The sequence below is a fragment of the Hyaena hyaena genome, unplaced genomic scaffold (assembly GCF_003009895.1).
Source record: "Hyaena hyaena isolate Hyena2069 unplaced genomic scaffold, ASM300989v1 scaffold_121, whole genome shotgun sequence".
Classification (NCBI taxonomy): domain Eukaryota; kingdom Metazoa; phylum Chordata; class Mammalia; order Carnivora; family Hyaenidae; genus Hyaena; species Hyaena hyaena.
The window spans coordinates 356,857-384,157 of record NW_024080753.1 but is presented as its reverse complement, the minus strand read 5'-3'; the positions used below and the strand labels follow the sequence as shown (position 1 = coordinate 384,157).

At 46.8% G+C, this 27,301-nt stretch overlaps 1 protein-coding gene across 2 annotated transcripts in view; it reads right to left on the bottom strand.

The window, feature by feature from the left end:
- The window catches only part of STAC (SH3 and cysteine rich domain), a 145,890-nt gene that overhangs the window by 33,762 nt on the left and 84,827 nt on the right, over positions 1 to 27,301 (bottom strand). The window contains exons 3-6 of one of the 2 annotated variants that reach the window (XM_039237166.1): positions 14,555 to 14,655; positions 12,929 to 13,010; positions 11,687 to 11,802; positions 5,142 to 5,220 (exon numbers count right to left, since the gene is read on the bottom strand). In XM_039237166.1, the coding sequence (XP_039093097.1) occupies positions 5,142 to 5,220; positions 11,687 to 11,802; positions 12,929 to 13,010; positions 14,555 to 14,655 (378 nt within the window). The remainder of the gene's footprint in view (positions 1 to 5,141; positions 5,221 to 11,686; positions 11,803 to 12,928; positions 13,011 to 14,554; positions 14,656 to 27,301) is intronic. The other variant, XM_039237167.1, reaches the window with a different exon arrangement.

Below are 27,301 nucleotides of genomic sequence, written 5' to 3'. Positions count from 1 at the left end.
TTATTCTGCTTTGTCTACAGAGGTAGTATGATTTCAGAGCCTAAACCCAAGTAAGAAGAGTTTTCTCCTTCTTTTGCTTCCTTTTTTTCCCTCCTTCCTACTCCTCCAACATTTTTTAAAAAATATTTTTATTTATTTCTAGGAGAGAGAGAGAGACAGCGTGAGCAGGGGAGGGTCAGAGAGAGAGGGAGACACAGACTCTGAAACAGGCTCCAGGCTCTGAGCTGGCAGTCAGCACAGAGCCCGACGCGGGGCTCGAACCCACGAACCGTGAGATCATGACCTAAGCGAAAGTCGGATACTTAACCGACTAAGCCACCCAGGCGCCCCTCCTCCAACATTTTTCTTTTCTTTGCTACCTGAGTTGAGGCCAGTATAGCATTTTTCTTTACTAAATTCCTCTGGAGGGCATTCTTTTCCCCCTGTGCCACTAATGGTACTTAGTTTGGGGTATTGGGATTTTCCCAAAGAGTTTCTCATCAAAACTTTTCCTCTGTCTGCTCATCAGGTTTTGTTCTCTATTGACTATACATGGGGCTTTTCTTCTCCAATCTGAGGCTCCAGGGATGTGCAGAGTGAACACTGGTCTTTACCTGCTCATGTCTCCAGATTCAGGCTTTATTGCCATTTCTAGATGCCATGGAATTGCCATACTTCGGTGCCAGCTCAGCCATGCATTAACTAGAACTTTCTTTTAAATTTGTTTACCCAGTAATTTTAGGTGTCTGCTGAAGTAGAAAAAATCTCTCTAGAGGTGCCTGGGTGGCTCAGTTGGTTAAGTGTCTGACTTCGGCTCAGGTCATGATCTCACGGTTCGTGGGCTCGAGCCCCGCGTCAGGCTCTGTGCTGACAGCTCAGAACCTGGAGCTGCTTCAGATTCTGTCTCCCTCTCTCTGCCCCTCCCCCACTCATGCTCTGTCTCTCTCTGTCTCAAATATAAATAAACATTAAAAAAGAGAAAGAAACAATTTCCCTAAACATCCAGCCCTCCACATAGCTGGAAAGAGTCCTCCATGCTTTTAAACAGACCTTAACCTGCTCTAGATACTTGACCTCTAGATTCGAGGGTATCTGTCAAAGAAGCCATTAAAATATTTGCTTCATTTTGTGGGACAAATAAAAATTTATGATATAAAACCAGTGCACATCAGGGGCGCCTGGGGGGATCAGGTGGTTAAGTGTCTGACTCTTGATTTTAGCTCGGGTCATGATCTCACAGTTTGTGAGATGGAGCCCCACATTGGGCTCTGAGCTGACAGAGAGGAGCCTGCTTGGGATTCTCTCTGGCTCTCCCTTGCCCACACTCCTCTCTCTCTCTAAATAAATAAACATTAAAATTATTTTAAAAAAAACCCAAAATGAACAAAAACCCCAGAGCATGTTAAAGGCAAGGATAACATTTCCAAACCCGAACTTGCCGTTTTTTCCTTTCTGGGCAAAATTTCTCTGCTTTAGTGAAAAGTAAGGTATCATCAGGCTCCATGATATCCTCCAGTGGATGTGATTAACCCAGTTGTTTGGAAGAATATTTCTAGGAATTTGTCTTGCTTATGTTCTAGTCCCTCTGCGTCTCTTCCAAGAAACTTATAATCACACGGAGTCACACTGAAATGCAGTTATATCGAAGGCAGCCCGTGCCATCATTATTTGGCATTATTTGAGCTGAAACGGGCAGCCTAGACTTACTCCTCCGTCTGCTCATCAGATTGCTTCCAGCGGCATTTCTGGCCAAAGGTGAAGACCAACAACTTCTATATTTCTGGTGCGTCCGCAAGTAGTGCTGAAAACAGCAACTAGAAACAAATAGCCGGACCCTCCCCAAATCTTCCATGAGAGAGAAAACAGACTTCTTATGCTTCGTAAGGAAGAAAGGGGTGTGAATAATCACCCTCTTCCAAGGTGCCTTTGGAAGTCTTCCTCAAGGATCTTGACATGACCCTTGGCTGGCAGAAATAATGTCAGTATGCACTGCGTATTCTGTAGAACTTAAATGAAACATGTCACACAGAACAGCTTGTGGCGGAAGCCAAGCGCTCTTTCTGAAAAGTCAGCTCCCTCCTTCCACTACTGTGGGGAGGCCTGTGGCCGCCTGGACACAGAGTGGTGCATTTTCTCTGTGCTGTTTCCCAAACTGCATGGACAGGGGATTAAATCCAATCAAAGGAACACGTTTTTGAGCCAAAACTGCCGCATAATTAATCCCTCTACCTTCAAAGGGCACATTGTCAAGAAAGCTATTGCTGATCAAAGGAATAGTTAATAGATTGCCAAAGCTTTTTAGAGGTTAATTGCTAGCTAAATTCTTTCCCCAGATTTCTTTGAATAAGGCTCTGAAAATGCCTCTTAACAGAAAAGAAATGGCAAATATTCAACTGTGTCTTTCAGTGTATTACTCTGTGCCTCAGTTTCCTCATCTATAAAGTGTGTGTGTGTGTGTGTGTGTGTGTGTGTGTGTGTATTGTGTACGTTGGCAGGGAGAGAGTTAGACTAAATGACTTCTTATCCTACTTCTTGAACTTCAATAAGATTCACATGCAAATTCTGATTCTGCAGCTCTGGAAATGGCCTGAGGTTCTGCATTTCTTTTTTTTTTTATTTTTTTATTTTTATTTATTTCTAGGAGAGAAAGAAACAGCGTGAGCAGTGGAGGGTCATAGAGAGAGGGAGTCACAGACCGAAGCAGGCTCCAGGCTCTGAGCTGGCAGTCAGCACAGAGCCCGACGCGGGGCTCGAACCCACGAACCGCGAGATCATGACCTAAGCGAAAGTCGGACGCTTAACCGACTAAGCCACCCAGGCGCCCCAATAATTTGAGGTTCTGCATTTCTAATAGCTTCTCGAGTGATACCCAGGTTGCTGGTCCACGGGCTACATTTGAGAGCAGCGGGGCCCTAGGCTGAACTTCTGACACTCGATGAGCTCATGGTGAGCTTATTAAGAGCAAACATGCTTCGTGTGGATGATCCCTAAATAGAGCTCCTCTCATTATAAAACCCTATTGAAGGCCACTTTTTGAGTAATCTTCAGGGCACATAGAGACCTTAACTACTGAGGAATGGTGAATGGTTGAGCAAGAGCATCATTAACGCTGGCCAGGATGCCTGAGGCAGGGAGGGAAGTGGTGGCTACATGTGGGGAACAAATGTGGAGAGCAGAAAATAAGATTTACTGACAGACTGGCGATGAGACTGGCTAAGAGGGTAGAGTCAAGTCTGACGCCAAAAGTCTTGACCTGATCACCTAGCAGAATGGAGTTCCTACTTACTGAGCAGAGACAACTAAGAGCCAGTTGGTGTGGCTGGGGTGGGTGAGGGAATCACGAGTCCGGTTTGGGCATGTTAACTTTATGATGTCTATTCCACGTTCACGATGGCCATGTTCAGTGGACAATAAGCACCTGGAGGCAGCAGAGTGACCCGAAGTTTCAGAGTCATCAATGTATGGAATAGTTATTTACATTTGTTATTTCATTTAATGACCACGACACCTTAGGGATTCTGTATTATCATTATTTTCATTTCCGAGATGAGGAGATCAGGCAGAGAGGCAAGGGCACTGCTGGGAGGTCACGTGGCCGCTGTGTGAAGTCCGGTGGTCAGCCCCCAGAGCAGGGAGGGGCCGAGGACCAAGTACGTCTGGTGCAGTTAGTGATGAGCAGACCATCAGCAATTTGGTGAGATGTGTCAGCAAAGGACGCAGGTCAGGCTCAGAGGATAGAGCAGCTGCTCAGACTAGAAGTGTGAAAGTGAAGGTCTAGGTTAATACCAGTGTCTGGTGGGTTTGTGCTCAGATGCTGAAGAATCCTGGGGTTGCCGACCAAATTGCTGTCTACATGCTAGACAGACTCTTGCAGCAGCACTGCCCTTCTGTGACGCTCCCCTGGCGGCCAGCATGCTCTGATTTGTCTCTCTAATGGTGCGACTACGTGCTCAATGACCGTTTGCATTGGCCTGAAAGTGCAGTTTTCCCCACAGGATGCTAAAGTGTCCTTGCCCTAGCAGTGAGCTTCAGCAGATGCAGGTGGGCTTGGCAAGGGGGACCCTGCTGAACACTGATGCTTATTTAGGAAGGAGGGTCATGGAGGATTCTCCTGTGGGAATCACAGATACACCATCCTAACTGGAGAAGACAGCTAAACGAATTCCTAGAGCTAAGGAAGTAGAAGAGATATCTTATAAGACAGCTGCTGCTAAAGCAGCTACGGGGTACTGAACACAGACCTTCTGCTTCCAACCCGGAAAAGGCAGAGGCAACTCGTCAAGTGGAAAATCTACCCAATCCCCATGCTTCCCGAAGACTGGAGCTGGCAGGGGTCACTTCCGCCAGGAGAACACACCCAGCCCAGATTAACAACGCCAATCAGAACCCACGACTTTGCTAGGTCATGGGCACCCTGAGGGCAGCTTTGTGACTCACGTACTTTTGCTGGGCAGAGCAAACACTTCATAAGTACCTTTTGCATAAATGAGTGGAGATTAAGTAGTGGCTAACATCAGAGAGGCTCGGCAAGATTCGTCCGTAGGGGCTGGTTGTTTCTTTAAACTCTGGCTTAATGTTCTTTCTTAATGTTAGCAAGCGATATATGTAGTTAGCATTTGAGGAAAATTCTAGAAGTTATTGTTAACAAGGGGCATGGCTATTAGAGAGTTAAATAATATTAATATGGGACGTTTGGCTAGATCATACCAGTAAGGTTTTGAATCCTAGTTTTCTCTTCCGGGGTTAGAGTCACATGGGAGGTCCATACTCGCCTGGTACCACCACCTCCCTGATTTGAGGTACTTCAGCTGTGTCAGGGAGTAGCTCCTTTCCAGAACAGGTTGCTAATCTAATGTAGGTCAGTGGGGGAAATGACGCATTAACAGGTCCAGAAGGGACTCTTGGACCCCGATGTGGCTAAGTCCATAGGATGAGAACCCAAGATACAGAACTCAAGGGAATGTTGTAGTCAAATCACAGAGGTCCACTAGCACTTGTGCCCAGTTTCCCTCCAGAACATGAACACTTGCTAAGATCGAATTCCAGAGCTAGTAGAGAAAGGAGAGACCTGGAAGTCACCATTCCTGGCCTGTAGACCTCGATAAACAGTGTGATTCACTCCCGTGCGGGGGCAACGTCTTCCTCCCCGGCCCCTCACTCACCGCTGTTGCTGCGTTTCCGTGAGTCATACCCGCCTCCTGGCCCGTCAGCTTCTTCTGGAACCTCCACGAGATCGGAAGTCTTAGAGAAAAGAGGGGACAGTGCATAGTGAACACAATCATTTCAGTGGGCCAACTGGGCAGAGATTTTGACATCAGTAGAAGTAAGGAAGAATTTGCCTGATGCTGTCTTAAGAATCCAATCAATGGGGCGCCTGGGTGGCTTAGTCGGTTAAGCGTCCGACTTTCGCTTAGGTCATGATCTTGTAGTTTGTGGGTTCGAGCCCCACGTCGGGCTCTGTGCTGACTGCCAGCTCAGAGCCTGGAGCCTGTTTCAGTCTGTGACTCCTTCTCTCTCTGACCCTCCCCTGCTCACACTCTCTCTCTATCTCTCCTAGAAATAAAAAAAAATTAAAAAAAAAAAAAAAAGAATCCAGTCATTGCTGCCTGGTCTATTTGGCTAGCTTTAGCCAAACAACACACAAAGTTAGCATGTGTTGTTTCGTGGGCACTGTAGCTCCCTGCAGGTGTTTGCAGGGCTCAGGGGGTGGCATGTGGGCGTTGCGTGAATGTCTAGGTGCACAGGTCATAGTCCGGCTTCTTCCCGGGAAGAGACAACAGAGAGAACTCAGAATTCCTGCCCATACCCTGTCCTGTCAAATTCTCACTAAAACTAGAGCTCTTCTGAAGGTGAGTTTTAAATCCAGACGGTCCCCAAGATGGTTCGACTCTGAATTTCTGACTTTACGCTGGTGCGAAAGCAAGACACATTCAGTAGAAACTTTAGGTTGAATTTTGAATTCGGATCTTTTCCCAGGCTGGAGTTACATGAGATGATCCTCTCTGGTGATGCTGAAGAGCAGTCAGCACCACCCCCTCCCCATCCCCCATCACAAGGGTGAACTACAGGTGAGCTGACAGCCCTTCTGTCACCACCCCTGGCCATCCTGTCTGCCACTATCAGTACAGTATCCAATCAATTACATGACATCGCCACCCTTTCTAAATCAGGTGACTGATTAAAGAGCTTATTTGATATCACCCTCAATATCAAATAAGCTCTTTGCCAGATGAGTGTGCCCAGCTGTAGGGGACCATACGTGTTCTGAGCACGTTTAAGTCAGGCCAGGCTAAGTAAGCTACGGTGGTGGGGAGCTTAGATGTAGCAGATGCATTTCTGACTTAGGATATTTTCAACTTGTGATGAGTTCATCAGTATGTAACCCCTTCATAAGTTGAGGAAGATTTGTTTAATTATAGAGAAGAAGATGCAGTTTTGAGGCATGCATTACCTAGGTACGAGTTCAGTGATGTTTCCCTTGCTGCAAAATTGTTTATGTAATACTCTGCCTTTGTTTTTTAAATAAAAGAAACTATAGGCATTCTTCTACTTAGGTTACAGAAATAACAACACCACCTCTACATGGCTAATGGTTACTGATCGTTTATCACTTGCTGTTTTACGTACTGTACGTCTATCATCCATTTATTCTTCACAGTGATCTATGCTAGACCTACTTTTCAGGTAGGGACCTGGAGCTCAGGGAGAAATCAGGAACTCTTCTCCAGGTTCCCCAGCTAATAAGGGCTGGAGCTGTGGTTTGAACCTCCGGTGTTATCTCTGCAGCTCACGCACCATGCTTCATCCGGCAATGAGCTAGAAAGGCTCCCGTGGGCCGGTGAGAGCCTTCACGGCCGTCCCATCGGGAGCCTGAGATAGGCCCTGGTGGGAGTGTTTACACCACAGAAATGGGCAAACGCTGCAGATCGGAGACCAGTCCCAGAGGCCAGTTAAACATTTACCAGAGCACCTCCGTTGGCCTCTTTCTGAGGGCCGACTGCCCCGGCTTTCATCTGCCTGGCCCCCACCTCTTTGAAAGAGGAATGAATTCAGGGGGCGTCCGAGGAGAGTCACATTTTAAAAACAATTTGTTTGTATCTTACTAGAGAGGAACAAGTTTGCCTTCTCAGCCCACCCAGTCACTTCTAGAGCACTTACCACCACCCTCTAGACTGATTTTTCTCACCAGTTAGCTTTAAGGTTTTCCCCAGCCATTCTTATTCTCATGGCACGTCAGAAAGAAGAAAAAAATCACAAGTGTTACAGGGTCCCTTAGGTCACTGATACCCTGCTCCTTTGAAGCTCACCATTTCTGAACAAAAGTGGCTATTGTTATGTTAATGCAATCTGATGCAACCGAAGATTTTTCACAAACTGGCCAACTGGCTCCCGGAAAGTTTTCGAATTTGGTTTCTGTTTGGCCTTCCCAGGCCATCAAGCCTTTTATACTCTAGAACATTGGAAAGCACATGAAAAGAAACATTACGATTTCGAAACGGCCAGGCAGTGACTCGCCCACGATGTAAAGCCGACGCTTCGACAGCTCTGGAAGAAAATAAACGCGGGGGACCGAGCTGTGCTTTGTGGGACTATGTTATCTTCAGGACATAAGCAAACTGCAAGAATGGCAAGAGGCTGAAGTTTATTACCATTTGACCCCGCGGGAAGGAAGCAAAATCATTTTCAAGTACCAATCAATTGTTTTCTGTTTTCTTCACTGAGGCAAGTTGGACTCTGGGGAAAGGGCGAAGTGACAGATACTTAAGGACAATTTGATTTGTCTTTGTCTCCCTGCGTTTTGAGAACAATGCCTGCGGAGAGCACAATTCCGAACATATTTACTGTTAGAGCCAGTGTCAGGAAGTTTAAATGGACTGTGATGAATGGATACCTTACTGACATTCAGAAAACCACATCTCTTGCCCTAAAAACCAGGCTATAAGGTCCAGATGTTGCTAGAAACAAAACTATTTTAGGCAGCAAAGCAAACTGGATGTCCGTAAGTTGTCTGATGATCTTGTTACTGCTCCCATGGATAAAAAAATATGGAGGTGAGCGTGTTCCCTGCCCACTGTGGGGTGTGTCTCTTCATCGTGAGTTCAGCACAGCTCAGAACCGCAGGGGCAAGGGGCAGCTGGGTGCTGCCGGTGTGGCCACCTCAGGGCCGCCCCTGAGGAGCCCCCGTCTGCTCTTGCCTCCCTGGGTTGGTTTATCCATTTGCCTTTCCGCTCATGCCACCATCAGCCAAGCACGGGAGACGCATGTGCTGGAAGCGGACTGATGAAATAGTGGCTCTCCCCGGAGACCTGAGAAAGGCCCATTCAGCACGCAGGTAAAGTGGACAGGGGTCTCTCTTGTAGTTTTCTTTTGGACAAAACTCCTGATTTGTAAGGGGTGATGGCCACAGGCTGACAGCCAGCGGTATCCTCACCCTCCTAAGAAAGAAGATGCCACATGGTGGGGGGGTTAAGGACATGATCTAGACATAGATCAGTGGTTCTCAGACGCTGGTGGGCATCAGACTCCCCTGGAGGGCTAATAAGGCACACAGAGGCCCTGGTGTGTTGAGCAGGACAGGCCCTTGATCCTTCTATTTTTACAAAGCTCTTCAGTGATCCAGATACCAGCCAAAGTCTGAGAATCCCTGGTGTCGAACAACAGAAATAAGAAGTGAATCAAGAGTCCTTGTGTTTGAGCAGCTTAGTCTAGTGGAAGGAGAGAGGAACACGAAACACAAAAGTGAAAAACACCAAGCAAACTGCAAATCACTGTGGTTGACGGATTGGTCACTATGGGCACCCAGCCCAGACCTGGAAGAGACGTAGTCTGCATAGAGGTAGAAACACGATGTGGGCAAAGCCCAACAGTACTCAGGGGATGTAAGTGGGAATAAAGGAGTAAGGACATCCCCAAATCCTCTCCTCCATAAAAAACACAAGAACGCTGGCAAAAAGTGTCAGAGTCAACTTTTTCAAAACTCTGGAAAGTTCCCTGGGGAGAATGTGGCTACCTAGAGAACTGCAATGTGTGCATAGTGTTAGGATGTGAGCAAGGGGAGGTTGTGTAGATCTTTGAGCGTTCTGAGGTCAGTCTTTAAGAATTCCTCTTAATTCTTCCTCATTCTTCAAGCATGTCCTGAGCGCCCCGCCCCCTAGGCGCCAGCCCCTGGTATAATGAGATGAATAGGGAACAGAGCGCTGATGTACAGTCGCACGATATCTAGTTTAGGAAAGAGAGGCAAAAGCAGACAGTTATGTTTCAATTGTCTCTGTCCTGTAAGAAACGAATGTTTGAAGACCCATGGAGGGAGTAATTCATTGTGCTTTGGGGAGTCTGAGAACTCTTCATAATTTGTGTAAAAACCAAGTTGGTCTTAAAGAACTTCAACTAGGGCAACGGCATGTCCTAAGGTACGAAGATGTCAAAGAGCTTGGTGCGTTCAAGGGAAGGGCAGGGACAGGCCTCATCTGCCAGGCTAGAGTTTGGGCGTAAGCAACTCAATACAGTGTTTCAATCAGGAAAACTGCACAAGGAATTTTTCAAAAGAAGAGAAATCTGGAGGTATTGGTAAGAGTAGACTCAAAAGGAAGAGGGGAACACAGCTATTTCTTTGAAATAATCTGGGTGAGAGATGATGGGATTCAAACCTCCAGCACTGGGGACAGAGAAAAAGGGCACATGTCTGAGTTCTGAGTGAGAGGACCCAATCACCAATGGACCATCAGTTTAGCTTGGAGATGTCTGTAGGACCCATCTGGTACTTGGACAGGAGGTTACGACTGGAAGTATCTCAGGAGTCATCAGCCTAGACATGGCGGCTGGAATGTGGAGCAAGAATGCAATTGTTGAACGAGATAACCTGGAAGAGCATGTAGCACAGAATGGCCAAGCCAAAGCAGAGCCCTCGGAACAGCCCTGGCTTAAGGAGTGAGTGGAGGAGCGTCAGAGGAGATGGGCTGAGCGGGAGAGGAGGGCAGAACCCTGGGGGGTGTCCAGCCTCTTGCGGAGCTCCGTCATGGGCCCCGTTAAGGGATGGCCTGCGAAATGCCCTTCTCAGACAACATATCTGCCTTTCTAATGGATGGCACCCCTGTTTCACTTCATAATAACTCAAATTCAAGGGCCAGAAGCTTAATGAAAATAAAATAGAAGCAGCTGCCATTTACTGAGCGCTAGGCCCTATGCTAGAAACTTTACTTATACTCTTATTAACCAACCCATGTAGAGCCGTCACCAATTTGTATGTAAGATAAATCCCATCCACATGTACTCTGTATGTTTTCATCACATTTAGCACTTTTACCCTTCTTTCAGTAAATGATTTAACAGTATCATAGGGACTGATTTGATTTATAGCCTCCTGAGAGAGATCATGAGGTGCAAGTACCTTAAAATGTCACAACTTACACCTGCACTGCTTGATGGCAATTTCTACTAAAACCTATTCCCTCTGTACCCTGAAATCCTGCAGCGCTCACGGGACTTAGTTATTCTAACACCCTTAACACCTGTGGTCTTATTCTTAAGAAAAATCGTACAAGACCTATAAACGTGTATTTCTTAAAACATGCTAAATAATTCCATCTGCTTTCTTCTCCACTGCTTTGGTCTTCTGCAACACGCTGTGACTTCTGTCTTCCCCTTCCTTTGTGTCCTCTGCAGCGCTAGTGAACTGTAGGCGTTTCACTCACGTTTGCTGGGTAAAAGGGAGAACTCGTGGACCAAAATTTTATGTCCAGCAAGGACAAAGAGTAAAACAAGTTTTGGTTCTTCCCTCCTAGAACTTAGTGGGATGCACGAAGGACAAGGCTTTCAGGGAGTTTAAAGGCAGCATCCAGGATAACCATGTGGCATCAGTCAGAGGACCTACGATCCTACCCACTCACCCACCTGACCTACATATCTACCCACAGACCACAGTGTAGGTTATCCTGTGGATTAACCTGCACCCATTGAGGGAGCTGCTTCAGCTCAGCCCCTGAGAACCCCTCTCTGGGGTATGCCCCGTCCTTTTCCCACGACCCGCTCTAATCATTTGATGTTGACAGGACTCAGCTGGGCAGACCAGCTGGTGGCTCATCTGTGCCTGGAAGTCTGCAGTCAGATAGGGGATGCGACAGTAGCTGGCGGCATGCTACAGAGGGGGCATGGGAACAGTCACTGGAGACCAAGTAAAAAGTAGAAGAGGTGTCTGGGAGGGTGAGTGTCCCATGGAAACAGGCCCCACTATGATACAGGTCAAGTGTCTCTGGGGAGGGGCAGCTCTTGTGTGAAGCCAATGGAAGTAACTCGTCTTAGGGAGAAATGACTGAGAAAGAGCTGGATTTGGGAGCTAGGAGGTAGCTGGAAGGAGAACTGGACCAAGCTGGGACCTTCCCGTCCCTGCTGCTGTTTGGGTGAAAGCTTTCTGTGTGTTGACCGACATGTTATCTATTCGTGGTGGGAGGGGGGGTGGGGGGGTGCATGCACAGCCAAGGAGAAGGAGGCCAAGAGCGTGGTCTTTGAGGACGAGACTGAAATGATCCCTGGGTGTTGGCAACAGAAAGGCAAGTGGCCCAAGGCACTTAGGATTTCCCTTCGGAGGCTGCCCGACTGCCAGCAGACCTGCCCCCCTGACGCATTGAGGGGGAACCCCGTTGCCCTGTGGGGCCGGAAGCGTCCCTCCCGGAGCGCTCCAGGTGGACAGAGGGGGTTAGAGGACAATTACAGAGGTTCTGTGAGGCGAGTCAGAGCCACTGCCGGAGCTGCCCTTCTTCGTCCTCTGGGCCAGGGAGGTGCCGAAGCGGAGGGTCTCGTACACGGGGTCCACCTTATTGCCACAGGCTGCAACGGAAGAGAAAGGTCATCTGAGTGACACGTTTCCTCGGCTCACCATCAGGGATGCAGCCGAGCATTTATCACGTCTCCTGGGTCAGCGGCACTTGAGAAGAAGCCTTTGTGCTGCAGACCCACTGGTCCCTGGGAAAATGGAGCTCTGTGTGGTCAGGCTTTCCCGGAAGATGCTCCCTCCCCACTCCCCCCCCCAATATGTGCTCAATGGCCAGGTCCTTCCCCTGTCCCATCACTTACAACCAGAGCCCTCTGCTCCCAGATACCTCCTGATTCATTGGTTTTCCTTGTTTGTCATCTATCCCCAGGGCTCCAATTTCAAGGTTCTTCCCAGGGACCAGCTTTGTTCCCTCTGGGGCGAGGTTCTGCTCAGCAGGGGTGAAGCTCTGGGCGAGACCCAACGTTTCCATAAGGAGGCAAGTGTTGAAAGAGTTTGGCATTACCGGGGCCTCATGCATTTCTCTTTCAAAGCTTGCTGGCTTATACGTTTCTAGTTTAAAACCCGCCCCCCATCCAAAGGCAAAAATAGACGTAGGGATTCTCAGAGAGAGAGAGAAATGGAAGTAAACTGAAAGATATTGTTAAAGAATAAATTCAAGCCAGAAATATCTATAAATATAAGACATTTCCTTGGTCCTCATTAAAGAATAAGTGATATTCACAGAGTTCCTTCCAAACATTGGTCTATAATTTACAATCGTTTTTTACAACAATTACGAAATGCAGCCTTTGCTGTTTTCCCTTTACGGGGGCTGACAGGTCGAGTAAATTGTCCAGACACACAGTTAGTTGGTTAGCGGGGAAGCTGGGTTGTGAGCCGGGTCTGTGAGAGGCTACACTCCATGTTCTTTCCACCCTCCCGTGCTGCCGATGGGCGCGACAGCGTATCAGCAGCCTTTGGGACTTGGGTGTTTCCAAGCTTCATGGGGGAGAGGAGAATTTGCTCCGCCTTAGATTTCCCTTCCAGCAAAGCGAACAATTGTAACCCAATCAGCCAGCAGACAGATGCACACCCCCGTCCCCCACCCCCCGCTGGACCCAGGGTCCTTTGAGAATGGCGGCCACAAACGCAGACGGTGCTGCTCAAAACCCAGCTCAGCCCATCAGTGTCCCGACTCACCGATGGGCATAACTTCCTTAATGCATCCGAACTGCTCGTGAATGAGCAAGGGGGAGCTGTAGTAACGCCGAAACCCTTTTGGCTGCAGAGAGAATGAGAAAGAGAAGGGCTTAATGTCGCTGATGGGACGGAGGGTGCCACACAAGAGCTCTGAAAATAATACCAGCTGCTTTCTCCGGGGGCACCCCTGTGTCGCCCTTTAAGATGCTGGCTTGTCTTATAATTTATCCCCGGGGGTGGGGGGCGGGAGGTACAGGTAGCAGTCAGCAAGCCCTGCCCTTCCCTTCCGAACCTCTCCTTCTGCAGACCATAGCAGCCTCCCTTGCGTCCAGGCTCCTCATAATCTCATCTCCCAGGAGACAAATGGACTGGCATGCATTATCTCAACGTGGTTTACTATTAAGGTTTATTAAAATCACCAAAGGGCTGGAAAAAGGGGAAGCAGACCTGATAGGGAGGCCGAAAGGCCCTTGTATAAATGACAAGTCCAGCCCAGAGCCATCTGCCTTGTGTTCTAGACTCTGTTATGTTTTCCTGACCCCCCCATTCACGGTCTCTGCTTTGGCTTACAGGAACTCCATGGGGGGGCAGGTGAGGCAGGGGTTTTAGAGAAGAGGATACTGCCAATCAGAGTAAGGAGATGAGCTCTCTAAGAACCCTGGCTGACTCTATCCCAGTGTTGGAAGGGAACTTTGTGGCCCAGACCTTATTAGATTTCTAGAATCCTCTCCAATGTTCCTGGCAGGTGGTATCTTCCTTTTTCTTGAACACTGCCAGGGATGGGGAGGTGGGGGGTGGTGGCAGAGTGCTCAGTAACCCTGGAAGCAGGTCTTTGGTGACATTGTCTCTGGTTGTTAAGACTGGGCAGCTACTGATACTAAGTCTTTCCCCTGGAGCCACAGAGCAGGACAGAATTCTCAGGTCTTAAATTTTTTTGAAGACAGCTCTCATAGCCTAAATATCGCTAGGGTAGACATTCTTGTCCCTTCGACAGCTCTTTGGCCATCCTAGTTTCAATACCTTCAAAAGTGCTCTGGGTTCCTTTTAATCAACATGTGGCAGCCCATGCTTCCAAGATGGCAGACCAGCCCATTACATTTCCAAGATGGCAGACCAGCCTGGAATCGGCCAGGGCCACCTGGCCTTCCTTGGTTTGGCAGCCAAGGTCTGTTAAAGTGGTGTGTCGATTTTTATTACTCTTTCCCTTTTTGAAGGCTAATCTCTCTCCCCTTCTTGACATCCCCTGAGCGGTCAACCAATGAAGCACAGAGGTGACCAGCCACCCTAGGTTTTCTGGGCTGAGGGGGTTCCTGGAATGCCTGATTTTCATCTTTAAAGCATGGACTGTCACAGAATGTAGGCTTTCCAGTGCTCACACTGAAAAAGTTCCAACCCGGGACAAGTTGGTCACTCTGCTAAGGACCCCGAGCCCTCGTCACGTGGGGAACGTTTGTCTCTTAGGTTGATAAAGCTCCTCTTCTGCTTGATCATTATGCCAACAAGGAAGCCCGGTTGGCAGCCTGCGGATTCTGGGGCCGCCTTCCTGGTGTCTGCCTCTCGGGTGCTGCGAGGAGGGGGTCTGCCCGTGCAGGGTGTTCTGGGCTCACCCCTGGCACCAGCCCTTACCAGCTTGCCCATGCACCGCTGGGGTGCTAGGCCGTCCATGCACTTGTGGTGGAGGCTCATCTTACAGGCCTTGCAGCGCAGCCCATGCTTAGCGTTTGCTCCTGCCAGACACGCGCGAGCTTTCGTTAGGATACAACCTGCCTTTACCCGGCCACCAGCATGAAGCCCCTGGAAAAGTGGTTCCTCCCAAACCCCGGGTAAGTCTTCTTTTCTACACTTTAGCATGAGGCATTTGGAACGGACAAGATACTGCGGTAGATTCTTCTACCTTCTCCCACATCTTCTACTGAGGTACCAGCTCTGCTTTCTTCCTACTCCCTTTGTCTTCACTGCTTCAGAATATCTCAGCTTCCTCCATGTCACCATCCACTCAGCTCAAGCTAGGAAATGCTTCTTTCTTTGCTCTTTCTGGAGGCCGCCTGTTTGTGTTCTTCTGTATGTCTTGCCAAGTAGTAGAAGTGCTGGAAATTTTGCCCAGTTTTACGCGACTTCCTATCACAGAGTCTGAGCTTCAGAAAAATGGCCGATATAGAGGAAGCAGCATGGTCTGTGTGAGAGGGGGGCTGGTGGTACTTAAAGTGGGGCCAGAGGGCTGGATCTGACACCAGCTCTTGTCTGGTGAAAGAGGAAGAGGAGGTGGGTGGCTGTGAGAGCACTGCTATGGGAGTCACACGGCCTCCTGCGACAGAAGGCTCCACAGGACAGGGTGTCATGATGGGGTGGGAAGAAGTGGCACCCTGGAGAGGAGTGGGGCACCCTGGTGACCACGCTGTTGCAGTGAGGCTCAAGGCAGCAGAGCGGGGGGATAGACAAGATGGCTGGCACGGGGGCCTCAGGGAGACAGGAGGGGCATCAGCCACCAGCATATTCTATGTCTTACAGAGCAGTTGGAGGGAGGCTAGGCGACGATGTCAGTGTGGGACGTTTTCTGCTTCCACTTGGTCCAAGACAAGAGGCATGAAACAGAGCGAGCTGGTAGGCTCTTAACAGTCCTCAAAAATGGGCTGCCAAAATGCAGCATAGAGCTCTTGAATAACCAAGCACATCAGCACACTAGAAAAGGGGCGTCTGGGGGGCTCAGTCGGTGAAGCGTCCGACTTGGGCTCAGGTCATGATCTCCTGGTTTGTGGGTGTGAGCCCCACATCAGGCTCTGTGCTGAGAGCTCGGAGCCTGGAGCCTGCTTTGGATTCTGTGTCTCCCTCTCTCTCTGCCCTCCTCCCACCTCTGTCCCCGGCTCATGCTCTGTCTCTCTCTCCCTCTCAAAAAATAAAATAAACATTAAAAATTTTTAAAAATGAGAAGGGAGAAAGGTGAAGGCTGGAGAGGGTTCCTTGTGGAGCGGCTGAGGCACTATGACTTTCATCCTGCTCCTCCCACTAAGTGAGAAGGATGGGGCCCTCTTGTCTACTCAGTCTTACCTTCAGCGGCTTCAAGGAGGTTATTTTAAACGTTTGGCTTATGTCCTTCGGGGTCTGTGGGACACCCAGCTGCAACTGTACCCACATGAAGAATGTTGCTCAAGATGATGACTGGGGAGGCAACGGAACTCCCTACATCTCGTAGGCATCAATAACAATACCACATACCCTGAGACGTGGGGCCTCACATACCCACTGCAGACACAGCTGGCCTCAGAAGCAAAATGAGGAGACCCCAAGATCATATGTGAAACACACCCTCTTCTCCGCCCTCTTCTCCGTTTACAAACGTGCTAGAATCCCCTCCCCCTCTCGTGTAAACATCTTTCGGTAGGTTCTTCCCATCTTTCTGACATGATACAAAGTGTTCAGCAAGGCAGGCAGGCTTAGTATGATTTGGTGGGAGCCCGTATCTGCCTTGATCTCAGGCCAACACCCTTGTTCCCCATGCTCTAGCCACATGGCCTTCTACAAGTTCCCTGAACGCACAAACTCTTTAATTCCTCAGGGTCTGCCACACACACTCTCCTACATGCCCGGAATGCTGTCTCTATTACTCTCCACTTGGCTAGCCAGGGAAGAAACCTTTGGGTCTTTTGTCATTTCTTCAACAAAGGATTCTTGGCAACATTCCCCATTTCCTGTCTAAACGATTTTTTTTTTTAATTATTATTCTTTCTTACAGCACTCTGTTGTTATTTTTTCCCAGCACATATCACAATTATTTATTGGAGAGTTTGTATATGTACGCCTTTCTTCCTGCACTGCAGACCCAATGAGACTAAGGGCCGTGTTTGTTCATCTGCCACTGTATACCCAGCTCTGAGTATGACGTCCAACAAATATATGTTAAATACATTAAAGAATGGATTCTCTCACAGTCACACATGTACTGAAGCAGGGGGGACTGATTTAGATACGTAAGTGGAGTTGATTCATTAACGGTGTAGACACAGCATTCAAGGGTTGGGAGAGGGCTTGAAGATGTATGATTTTATTTCACAGATGAGAAGCCCGAGAGTCCAGATCAGAGGATGTCCTGCCTACTTTCATCTTTCCACTGTTGGACCCCAAAATTCCTCCCTTTCTTGGGGTTAAAGTACATGAAGCTATGAATGGGGCTAATCAGGTGATAAAGAACAAAGAGAACATGATATTCAGCTTGGAAAAGCAATGGGCAAACTCTTGTCTGACAAAGACCGACAGACCCTTCAGGAAGTATTACCTGAAAACTCCCTTTGAGAACCTATCATTGGACACAAAGCATTAGACAATGCTCTTACAACCACTGGAAGTCAAAATGACATATAAACAAACCATATATTACTAGGTATGGGTGCTTATGCATAAATACTGGTCGGAGAGCCACCTTCCTTTTTTGAGAGTAACCACTTAGCTGAAAAGACTGAAATGTCTTCAAAACATTGGACTTTTGAAAGCAATCCCTTATATTTTTTTTTCAAATTAGAGAATGCTGTTTTTTCCCTATGAGAGAATGTGAGTAAAAGCTTCAAAGAGGAGTTATTTCATTGTGTGTTGGACTCTGAAATGGCACCATTATATATTAAGGTATATTTTCCTTCAGACCCGAACACCGTGATTTCAGTTTTCCTTGTCTCTTCTAATACACTCCACTATTTGAATGAATCAGATCACCAGCAATTATTCAATTTTAGGTGTTCCAATTTCTGTTGTGGAATAACAGGAGTGACTGAAGAGGAAAGCCTGTATTTTGTGGCTCAGGGAATAGTTCAAAGGAATAAAATTCACATCACTCAGTGGTGTTAGTTTACTGTAGCAAGATACAGGGAAGCTATGGTCTGACTCATTATTAGTAACCACCATCACAAAGGCATCACTGAATGTGATCCTTATGCCTCAGGAAGAGTGGGAAAAATCTGATTTTAAATTAGAATCTGTCACATGCTGGCTCTTTGAGCCTAAGGAAGCTAGTCACATTCCCGGAGCCTCGTTCTTATCATATGGGAATGTTACTAAGTACTCCTAGGGTTGCTTATAGAAATAGTGTCAAAATATATGCAAAGGGAATTGCATGGGTTTAAACACTTGGAAACAAAAAGATGTCATTGGACGTTAATGAAACATGGTGGACAGGCCACACGAGATTCCTATTTATTCACACCAGGAATAAAAAGTGCTATAAGCCCCAAATCACAAGGCTACTGGAAGGAGTGGCGAGAGCAGAAGAGAATTACAACATGTATTTGGAAGATCGAAGGCAACTGGAGAAATGGCAAGGAATTTACCAGAAAAGAAGAGGACTGGATTTCCCAATAGCAACTCGGACACTGGAAAGTCAGGGACCTTCAAAAACTGTGGAATTTAAAAATTCTGAGAGAAAATAACTTCCAACATAGAATTTTATACCCACAAAAATTACCAACATTTATATAGGCAGAATACCTACATACTTAGGGATAACACTCAGGGATTCGAAATCTTTGCTTTCCACACACCCTTTCTCAGAAGACGACTGAAGAAAGTGCCTTAGAAAGATGAGGAACACATGAAGGAAGAGAAGCTTGTCAGATCCAACGCATGGCAGAAGGACTGACACAGAGGAGCGGGAAATGACCTGCCCCTGTGACGGGTCTGCCAGAGCTGCAAGACGAAGGCCATAGTCTTGTCAAAAACATGAAACTTCAGAGTTTATTGATGGCTTTCAGGTTTGGAGATGTCAATAGATATGGCATTTGATAGATACATGAAAGCATTTGGGAGAACAAAACCAGTTGTAGGTGCATAAAACTTTAAGATAATTAAAAAGGTAACTTCTTTTTTGAAAAATGTTTCTTTATTTTGAGAGAGTGAGCATGCATGGGGGAGGGGCAGAGAGAGAGGGAGAATCCCATGCAGGCTCCGTGCTGCCAGGGCAGAGCCCGACGCGGTGCTCTATCCCATGCATCGTGACATCATGACCTGGGCTGAAACCAAGAGTTGGGTGCTCAACTGACTGAGCCACCCAGGCGCCCCAAAATGTCAATTTCTAATTGAGGGAATATAAAAGCTGTGTAAGGAAAAAATGTAATCATGGTATCATATTTGGATCAGAAGTTAGAAACAGTCACAATCATGTATAAACTATCAAGTTAACACAATATTGTGACACAAGTACTCGGGAAGGAGGAGCAGCAGGCACAGTAAAGATTATGCTGTAACTTTTCTGGGAAGGTGAGAGCGAGGAAGAGGGGAGCAAGCCAGGGGGTCCTGGGGGGGTCAGAGGCAGAAGCCAATCAATGTTTGATGAATCAATAAATAGGAGAAATACAGCATTTAGAAATATTGAAATGGGGGCGCCTGGGTGGCTCAGTCGGTTAAGCATCCAATTTCAGCTCAGGTCATGATCTCACAGTTTGTGGGTTCGAGCCCCGCATCGGGCTCTGTGCTGACAGCTCAGAGCCTGGAGCTGCCTCCGATTCTGTGTCTCCCTCTCACTGCCCCTCCTCCACTCGTACTCTGTCTCTCTCTCCCCAAAATAAAAAAATAAACATTAAAAAAGGAATATTAAATAAATGGCAGAAGAAACAAGGAGGATGGAAATGTTTACTTTCACAAATGTCGTGGTTATAGGGTGAAAACGTTTCCACCAAAGTGTTTTCAGTACCATCAGTTCCATCTTTCATGTACTCGGGTGGCAAAAAGCAAGTAAAACTTGAGGCTGCCGGAAATTAGGTCATATCAGCCCCTTGGACTGAGGCGGTCCGTGCTATATGGAGATGTAGGGAAAATATGCAGCCAACGCATCCCCTAACCATCAGCTCTTCCCTGGGGTTTGGACTTTGGGGATAAATCTAAGATACTTCTATGAGTTCCAGTTGAAAATTGTTAAGAAGGTTAGTTCCGCTACCCAGATGGAGTTTGGGATGGATCAATGCGAGCCGATACAACACTGATGAACTGTTGGGCACTGGGCTATTTTATGAGCATATCATTTACCACGAGGGCTAAGTGTTCTGTCCACGGGAAAACCAAGTGTTGAAGCTCTTGTGAATAAAGGTCTCTATATAGATGTGGGGAGAAATATAGAAGGAGCCTTCTCAACGCAGATGAATCAGCTACACTGGATGACAGGCTCCTTTTTTTTTTTTTTTTTTTTTAATAAAACTGGTTACATATATCTATAAAACAACTGGCCAGAGTCATTTTGATACGATTTTGCCACTGAGGCATTGCGTAACCATTGGTCAAATACCATACTGTATCGATTACAGATAAAACTGGATAAGCCAAGGATTTACAATCGAGACCGCATAACCAGAGAAATAATATGGAGGGTGAGTAGAAAAAAACTTGTATAGAAAAAGAAATGGAATCTTAATACAGTACTTAATTCTGCGGAGAACAATAGTTGTCATTGTTAGTAAGAATTAGTTTGCTTCCAGATTCTACAGCTACGGAATTCCTCTTCCAATTTATTTGATTAAAACTAATGTAAATTAGGGGCGCCCGGGTGGCTTAGTCGGTTAAGCGTCCGACTTTCGCTTAGGTCATGATCTCGCGGTTCATGGGTTCAAGCCCCGCATCGGGCTCTGTGCTGACTGCCAGCTCAGAGCCTGGAGCCTGTTTCAGTCTGTGACTCTCTCTCTCTCTGAACCTCTCCTGCTCATGCTGTCTCTCTCTCTATCCTAGAAATAAATAAAACATTTAAAAAAAAAAAAACAACATGTAAATTAGATGACGAAAAAGACTCTTCACTGTGATTTGGGGAAAAACTTTACAAATTTAGAACTGAATACGTAAAAATATGACTATAAATAGATCCATAAATATTTCTTGGATTACATAAAATATCTATAAAGAATTCACAAGTAAATGAAGATAAAAAAGTTCAAAGACATAGCAGCCCCTGTTCTTAAGGGTTTAGGTACTAAGTACCTTTGCCCTCTGCCAGTAGAGGCAGCCCATGGCTGGGGGAGGAAGTTTCAAGGCACGTCTGCATCAAGAGTGTGTGGACGTCAGAAAATCCCTGTCACACAAGGGTTCCAAGGCCAGAGAGATGACAGCAAAAGCAACTGGTGAATTTAAGATGCCTGGGAAGACCAGAGGCATTTAAGGGCTAGAAACTACATGAACCATAGAAAGAGGACAGTTGTTTTTAAACTAAGGGCTATAACAAAATCTCTGCTGAATAATAAAGCCAGGCATTGTAACACAGCTAGCATTATCAGTGGCCCTTTGTCCTTGGATAAACACTACCCCAAAGGATGGGGAAGAAAGATGGGGGACTCTGTTAAGAAGCCCTCTGTGAGGAGACCCCACCTGCTCGCCTGGCTTCATTTTCAGGACCCTCCACCTTGACCTCCTTTGTCTTTCCAGGTGGTTTGTGGTTCCTGGCAACGGTGGCTGGATTGGCCTTCTTAAGTGTGCTCACACTGCCTCCTGCCTTTCTTCTTCGACGGCTGAACAGCTTCTCATCTGGAAGCCCTTTTAAGTGTTTTCCAAAGCTGCCTGCACACACCCTCCCCCCTTCCATTAGGCAGGACCTGTCACTCTCTGCAGCTCCTCACTGTTCCCAGAGCACCTTTCACAACAGACCCTTGACACGGAAAGAGAGGGCAGTGTGTTCACCTCTGGAAGCCCAGAAAAGTGCTTGACTCGGTACACTGTAGTCCATCAGGAGCAAGGGGCTACCCAGGCCCGGCCCAGAGGAGCGCACAGGGGGAAGGGAACCCTGGGGTTCCACCCCACTCACTCTACGGAAAGAGCTAGATTTCTCCTTGTGGTCTCAACTCCTGGGGCCTTGGGTCGCTAGGGGTCCTCCTGCCTGCAGCCGTGGACTGTGTGGGTCTTCCTGACTGGTCCTGCTTTTCATCCCCACGTTCCAACGTGACGGCATCCCGGCTTGCTGGGCCTCAGACCCTCTGGGTTCTGGGGGGCCCTATGACCCAGGCCACACGCTATTCCGTGTGCTGCCTGCCTGACCTAGGAAGTGAGCTAAAAGCTGATTCTGGGAATCGCTCCCTCTGTCTGCTACTGGCTTTTCACACCCTCTTTGGAGCCTATGTTGAAAACGATCTGGACTGGAAGCGAATCAGCCGAGTCCCTTGACTTGCCTCATTTTGCTTGTGGGCTCCTCCCAGCTAACAGTGGACACTGACCTCTGGATTCTCCTTCCGGTACAAGCTCCCAGCACATCTCCCAGATGACTTACCGCCTTGTCTGTGAGCGCTCTGTTACCCTGACAGTGCGATGCCTCAGATTTCCATTATTGCCTTTACCTCATACATACAGCCCCAAAATGCCTGCCCCTCCTTACCTTAACGTGCCTGATTATAGAGCAGTGGGGACACAGAGCTTCAGACATGGTTTCCTGTCCTGATGCATTGAAATCATGACTGACGGCACCCATATAAATGATGGCCTGAATGATCACACACGGCATGTTGATTTCCCATGTAGGAAGGCTTAAATTCCAGAACTTTGGTGTCATTATTAACAACCATGGCTTCAAAATCTGAATAATACAGGATGGTTTGGACGAATCAATGCTCCGTGTGGAATTAAAAACAACACATGCAGAACATAGGAGGTATTTCCGTGACTTTCACATGCTATGTCTCTTTGATGTCAAGTAATGGCGTGGAGACAATCTCTAAAACCGTGAGGCCACATGAAGTCGGTCAGCTTAGCCAAATGGAGTCACCGGGCACAATTCTGTCTCTTCTCATGTGGACAATGGGTGATTGAGAGAATACCAAGTGAATGGAGGAAAGAATAAGCATAATTAAGATGGAAGGAGTTTGGAGTCAATACATGCACATACTTGCACATGCGCACGCACCTGCACACTCACTCGTGTGTGCACACATACACATTTGAGATGAAAGAACACCGTACTAGCAGTCAGAAATGAATTCTCATCCTGATCCTGCAGGAAGAAAGGAGATCAGGAGGAATTAAAAATTACTGAGCGTTTGTGGGCTGTTAGGCAGTTTCTTGGATGCATCTTCATTGAATTACTAACTATAACCTATTGTATGCAAAGCATCACTTTACCTAAAGAAGGCAGGGGTAACTGATAATTCCAATGGCAAAGAATGAACACATGTTGAGTTGGGGTGTACATGTAACTCACTAGCTGTGGGACTCAGTATCGCAATTGTTTCCTTTTTTTTTTTTTAATCCCACAGTCTTAGGAGGTAGGGACTTTTTGTTTTCTCTTTTCTAGAGTGTGACCTGAAGCGTAGGGACACGCGACTAGTGAGGTCGGAGACGGGACAAGGGGCCAGGTCTACACAACTTGGAAAATCCAGCTCTCTTTCCTCATCCCTGCTGCCCTCGGCCAGCCATCTCCATCTCCACCTTGAACTGGTCTGCATTTCTTCTACCGAACTTGAAAGGGAAACATTACATAGCCAATTATGGTCCTCTCGGCTCGGATCGCCTATGATAATGATACAATATACAAGTATGTCACCACGGTCCGAGAGGGTGGGGTTAGGAGGCTGGGGGAGAAGGAACAAGGAGTTTCCCCGAGGGGATTCTGGGTCTGCAATGGTTCTTGTCCCAGCATCCTCTTTGGAAGAGGCGTTCTGATCACATTTGTGGTGGGTTACAAATAGGCTCTCAGAGCTGACAGAGGCCAACAGGCGTTTTCTGGATGAGCCAGCCACCGCAGAGCTGTGGTCCACGTGGCAGATATGTGCAAGGAATTGCAGGCTCTACTGTTTGCAGCTCAGTGCAGGCTCTCGGATACACGCAGGAGGATACGGAGTCCTTCCCGGTGCAGACTTCATTGTCGAGCCCCTAAGCTGGCGATCGCTTACGCGATCGATAATGCATTAGGTGTCGGGGCTGCAAATGCATTAGCCAACATAAGTGCACTCTGCTGTTTCCAGTTTTGATGCGCACATATTCAGGGACTTATTTTTTGGTTTGAAGAGGACACTGCTATCATCAATGTTCTCATCTTGGTTGATTCTTTTATTTTACTTCGTGAATGTTTACTTATTTATTTTGAGAGAGTGAGAGAGTGTGCAAGCAGGGAGAGGGGCAGAGAGAGAGAGAGAGAGAGAGAGGAGAGAGAATCCCAAGCAGGCTCTGTGTGGCACAGCTCCTGATGTGGGGTTTGGACTTGCAAACTGCAAACATGACCTGATCTGAAATCAAGAGCTTAAGAGCCACCCAGGTGCCCCGGTTGATTCACTTAGAAGCAAGAGTGGAGCCATGGAAATACATACGTAAGAATACAAGAGCACACACGCAGTTGTTCTACAACATATAACTTCCATGCGTAGATTGTATTCTATTTGTGTGTTCAGATCTGGATGTGCGTGTATATTGGATGGGACCTTGTTCTCTGACCTCAGTCTCCCCATCTGAGCACAAAGTGCAAAAAGCAAGGGGTCCTCTCTTTAGTAAGTGCAACGCAACACGCAGAAGTAAATGGTAATCGGGGGGCACCTGGGTGGCTCAGTCAGTTAAGCGTCCGACTTCGGCTCAGGTCATGATCTCATGGTTCGTGGGTTCGAGCCCCGTGTCGGGCTCTGTGCTGACAGCTCAGAGCCTGGAGCCTGTTTCGGATTCTGTGTCTCCCTCTCTCTCTGACCCTNCTCTGTGCTGACAGCTCAGAGCCTGGAGCCTGTTTCGGATTCTGTGTCTCCCTCTCTCTCTGACCCTCCCCTGTTCATGCTGTCTCTCTCTCTCTCAGAAATAAAAATTTTTTAAATTTAAAAAAAATTAAAAAAAAAAAAAAAGAAGTAAATGGTAATTGGGCTAGAAAGCACATCACGGGCAGGTCTGAATGGTGGCTTTCCCTGAGGTCATGATTTCCAGATTCCTTAAGGTTGAACTGGACCTTCCAAACCGAGGATCTGGTGAGGCACGGCCCAGGTGGTGCACAAAACTCCTGCACTCAGTTTACAAGCAAGCAGGTTGATCCTTGCTCTGTAAAAATTGACCTCAAATACGTTTTAAATACAGATATGGCATCGAATACTAAAGAATTGTATTATTTAGAGAATTCTCTCCATAGTTCTTCTAGAAATAAGATTCATATTTATTAACTATGTTCACTTTTTTCTGTTTATTCATTTTTTGACAGAGAGAGACAAAGCATGAGCAGGGGAGGGGCAGAGAGAGAGAGAGGGGGACACAGAATCTGAAGGAGGCTCCAGGCTCAGAACTGTCAGCACAGAGCCCAACGCAGGGCTCGAGCCCATGGACTGTGAGATCATGACCTGAGCTGAAGTCAGGTACTTAATCGACTGAGGCCCCCAGGTGCCCCACTATGTTAACATCTTTTATTTAAATAATACGTAAATATTTAAATGTAATAACGTAATGATTATAATCAATAATGATTATATTTTATTTATTTATTTTAATTAATTAATTTTATTTATGTATTAATGGGATAAGCTAACCATTTAAGGACCTCTAACAACCTGATGTAGACCAAACTGATGGAAGTTTTAGGAGCCACGGCCCAAGGGAGAGAATCAGAATTTAGAACTAGTGGTTAACGCGCCTGGGGCCCATCAGCACGCACGACATCGATCCCTCAGCTTTTCTAGGAGAATGTCTACAGCGCAAAGCTGGGCTTTCTTCTGGAAGATCTCTGAATATCATAGGATCACACGTATCCCTAGAGAATCTGTCTGGAAGGACCACACTGGGAAAAGCTGGAGTGTGAGAATAGTAAAACAAACGAGCAAACATCCCCTGAACAAAGCAAGACAAAATGAATAGGTGAGCACGTTCATCTACGCTACAGACAGATGGGCCCCTGAGAAGTCAAGTCGCACACTTCAGATCAGACTAGGATTTGGGAAGCTCTGGCAGGGATCGTGGAAAGAGGCTGTCTGAATCGAGAATGTCCTTGCTATTGACATGGGTGGGTCCCTCCTTTGCCCTCATTTGCCACTCTGATTTTAGGGAAGTGGGGGAGAAAAAAAGAGGCTGAGTGCTGGGGACGACCTGGAGCTTAGCCTTCTCTGCAATTTAGAGGGGGCAGAATTGTTCTTCTGGGCTTACTCTCTGGTACCAATCTTGCCCACATGAAGCACGCTACCAGTGACATTTTCACGATCTTCACCACAGCGTTGGGCATGGCATCTTCTCATCTTGTACAGTATTTTTAAAATACATCCTGCAAGCTAATCAAGGGAAGGCATAATTACCAGGAGGAGGGCAGATAGCTCCCTGTTCCTTTTTTGAAAAACATATTTCAAGAATCCGGAGATGCTGGCAGCAGAATGGGGATTTCTCCAGAAGAAAACTCGTCAACACTGCAAAGCTGGGCCATAAAGGAGGTGGTTTTTTGTGTTTTTTTTTTTTGTTTTTTTCATCTTAGTTTGGTTTTTCTTTCTGAGGAGTAAGACCAGGAGCCAGAGAAGTGCCTCTGTGAAGGGCAAGAGAGCAAATATTTTAGGCTCTGCAAGCCACATGATTTCCCTGCATCTATTCTACTCTACCGTTGTAGCAGGAAGCAGACACAAATAACAAGTAACCAAGTGAGTGTGGCTGTATCTTCACAAAACTCTATTTAGAGACACTAAAATTTAAATTCATATACTTTTCAAGTGTTATGAAATATTCTTCCCTCGCCTTTCTCCTAACAATTAAAAAATGTAAAAGCCGTTCTTATCTCCTGGCTCGAAATAGAGGGTGGGCCCAATGTGGCTTGTGGGTCGTGACTTTTTCTTTTTCCCAGTATCTTTTTTTTTTAATTGAGGTGCAATTCACAGAACAAAATTAACCCTAGGGTGAAGAATTCGGTGGCATTTTGTACATTCACAATGTTGTGCATTCACCACCTCTGATTCCAAAACGTTTTCATCACCCCAAAAGGTAACCCCGTACCCAATAAGCAACTTTTTCCCATTCTTCCCTCCCCAAGCTTCTGGAAACCGTCAATTTGCCTTGTGCCTGTATGAATTTACCTATTTCTTGTAAGTGGAATCTTCAATATGTAGCCTTTGTGTGTGTCCGGGTTCTTTTGTTTAGTTTGGTTTCAAAGTTTATGTATTTTGTAGCATGTATCAGTATTCCATTTTCCATTCCTTTTTATGGCTGGATATTCATATACGTGTGTATTATATATTTTATAGTATATACAATAGTTAATTATTAGAAGTAGCTATTAGTCTAATTACTCATAGAACTAGACTTCTCCTTCTGATTTAATCTCTTCTTGAAGGTGGGTCAGGATATTCTATAATATCAGGGTGAGTCTCTCTGATACTTACTGAGGAGGCATTAGCAGTCCACCAAATGCTCCCCCCACTATCAGACACCAGCATCTGGCTAAGTCTAGTAGTTAAAGTTCATCCCATAATTGATCTACCAGTAGGAGCATTTGATAAG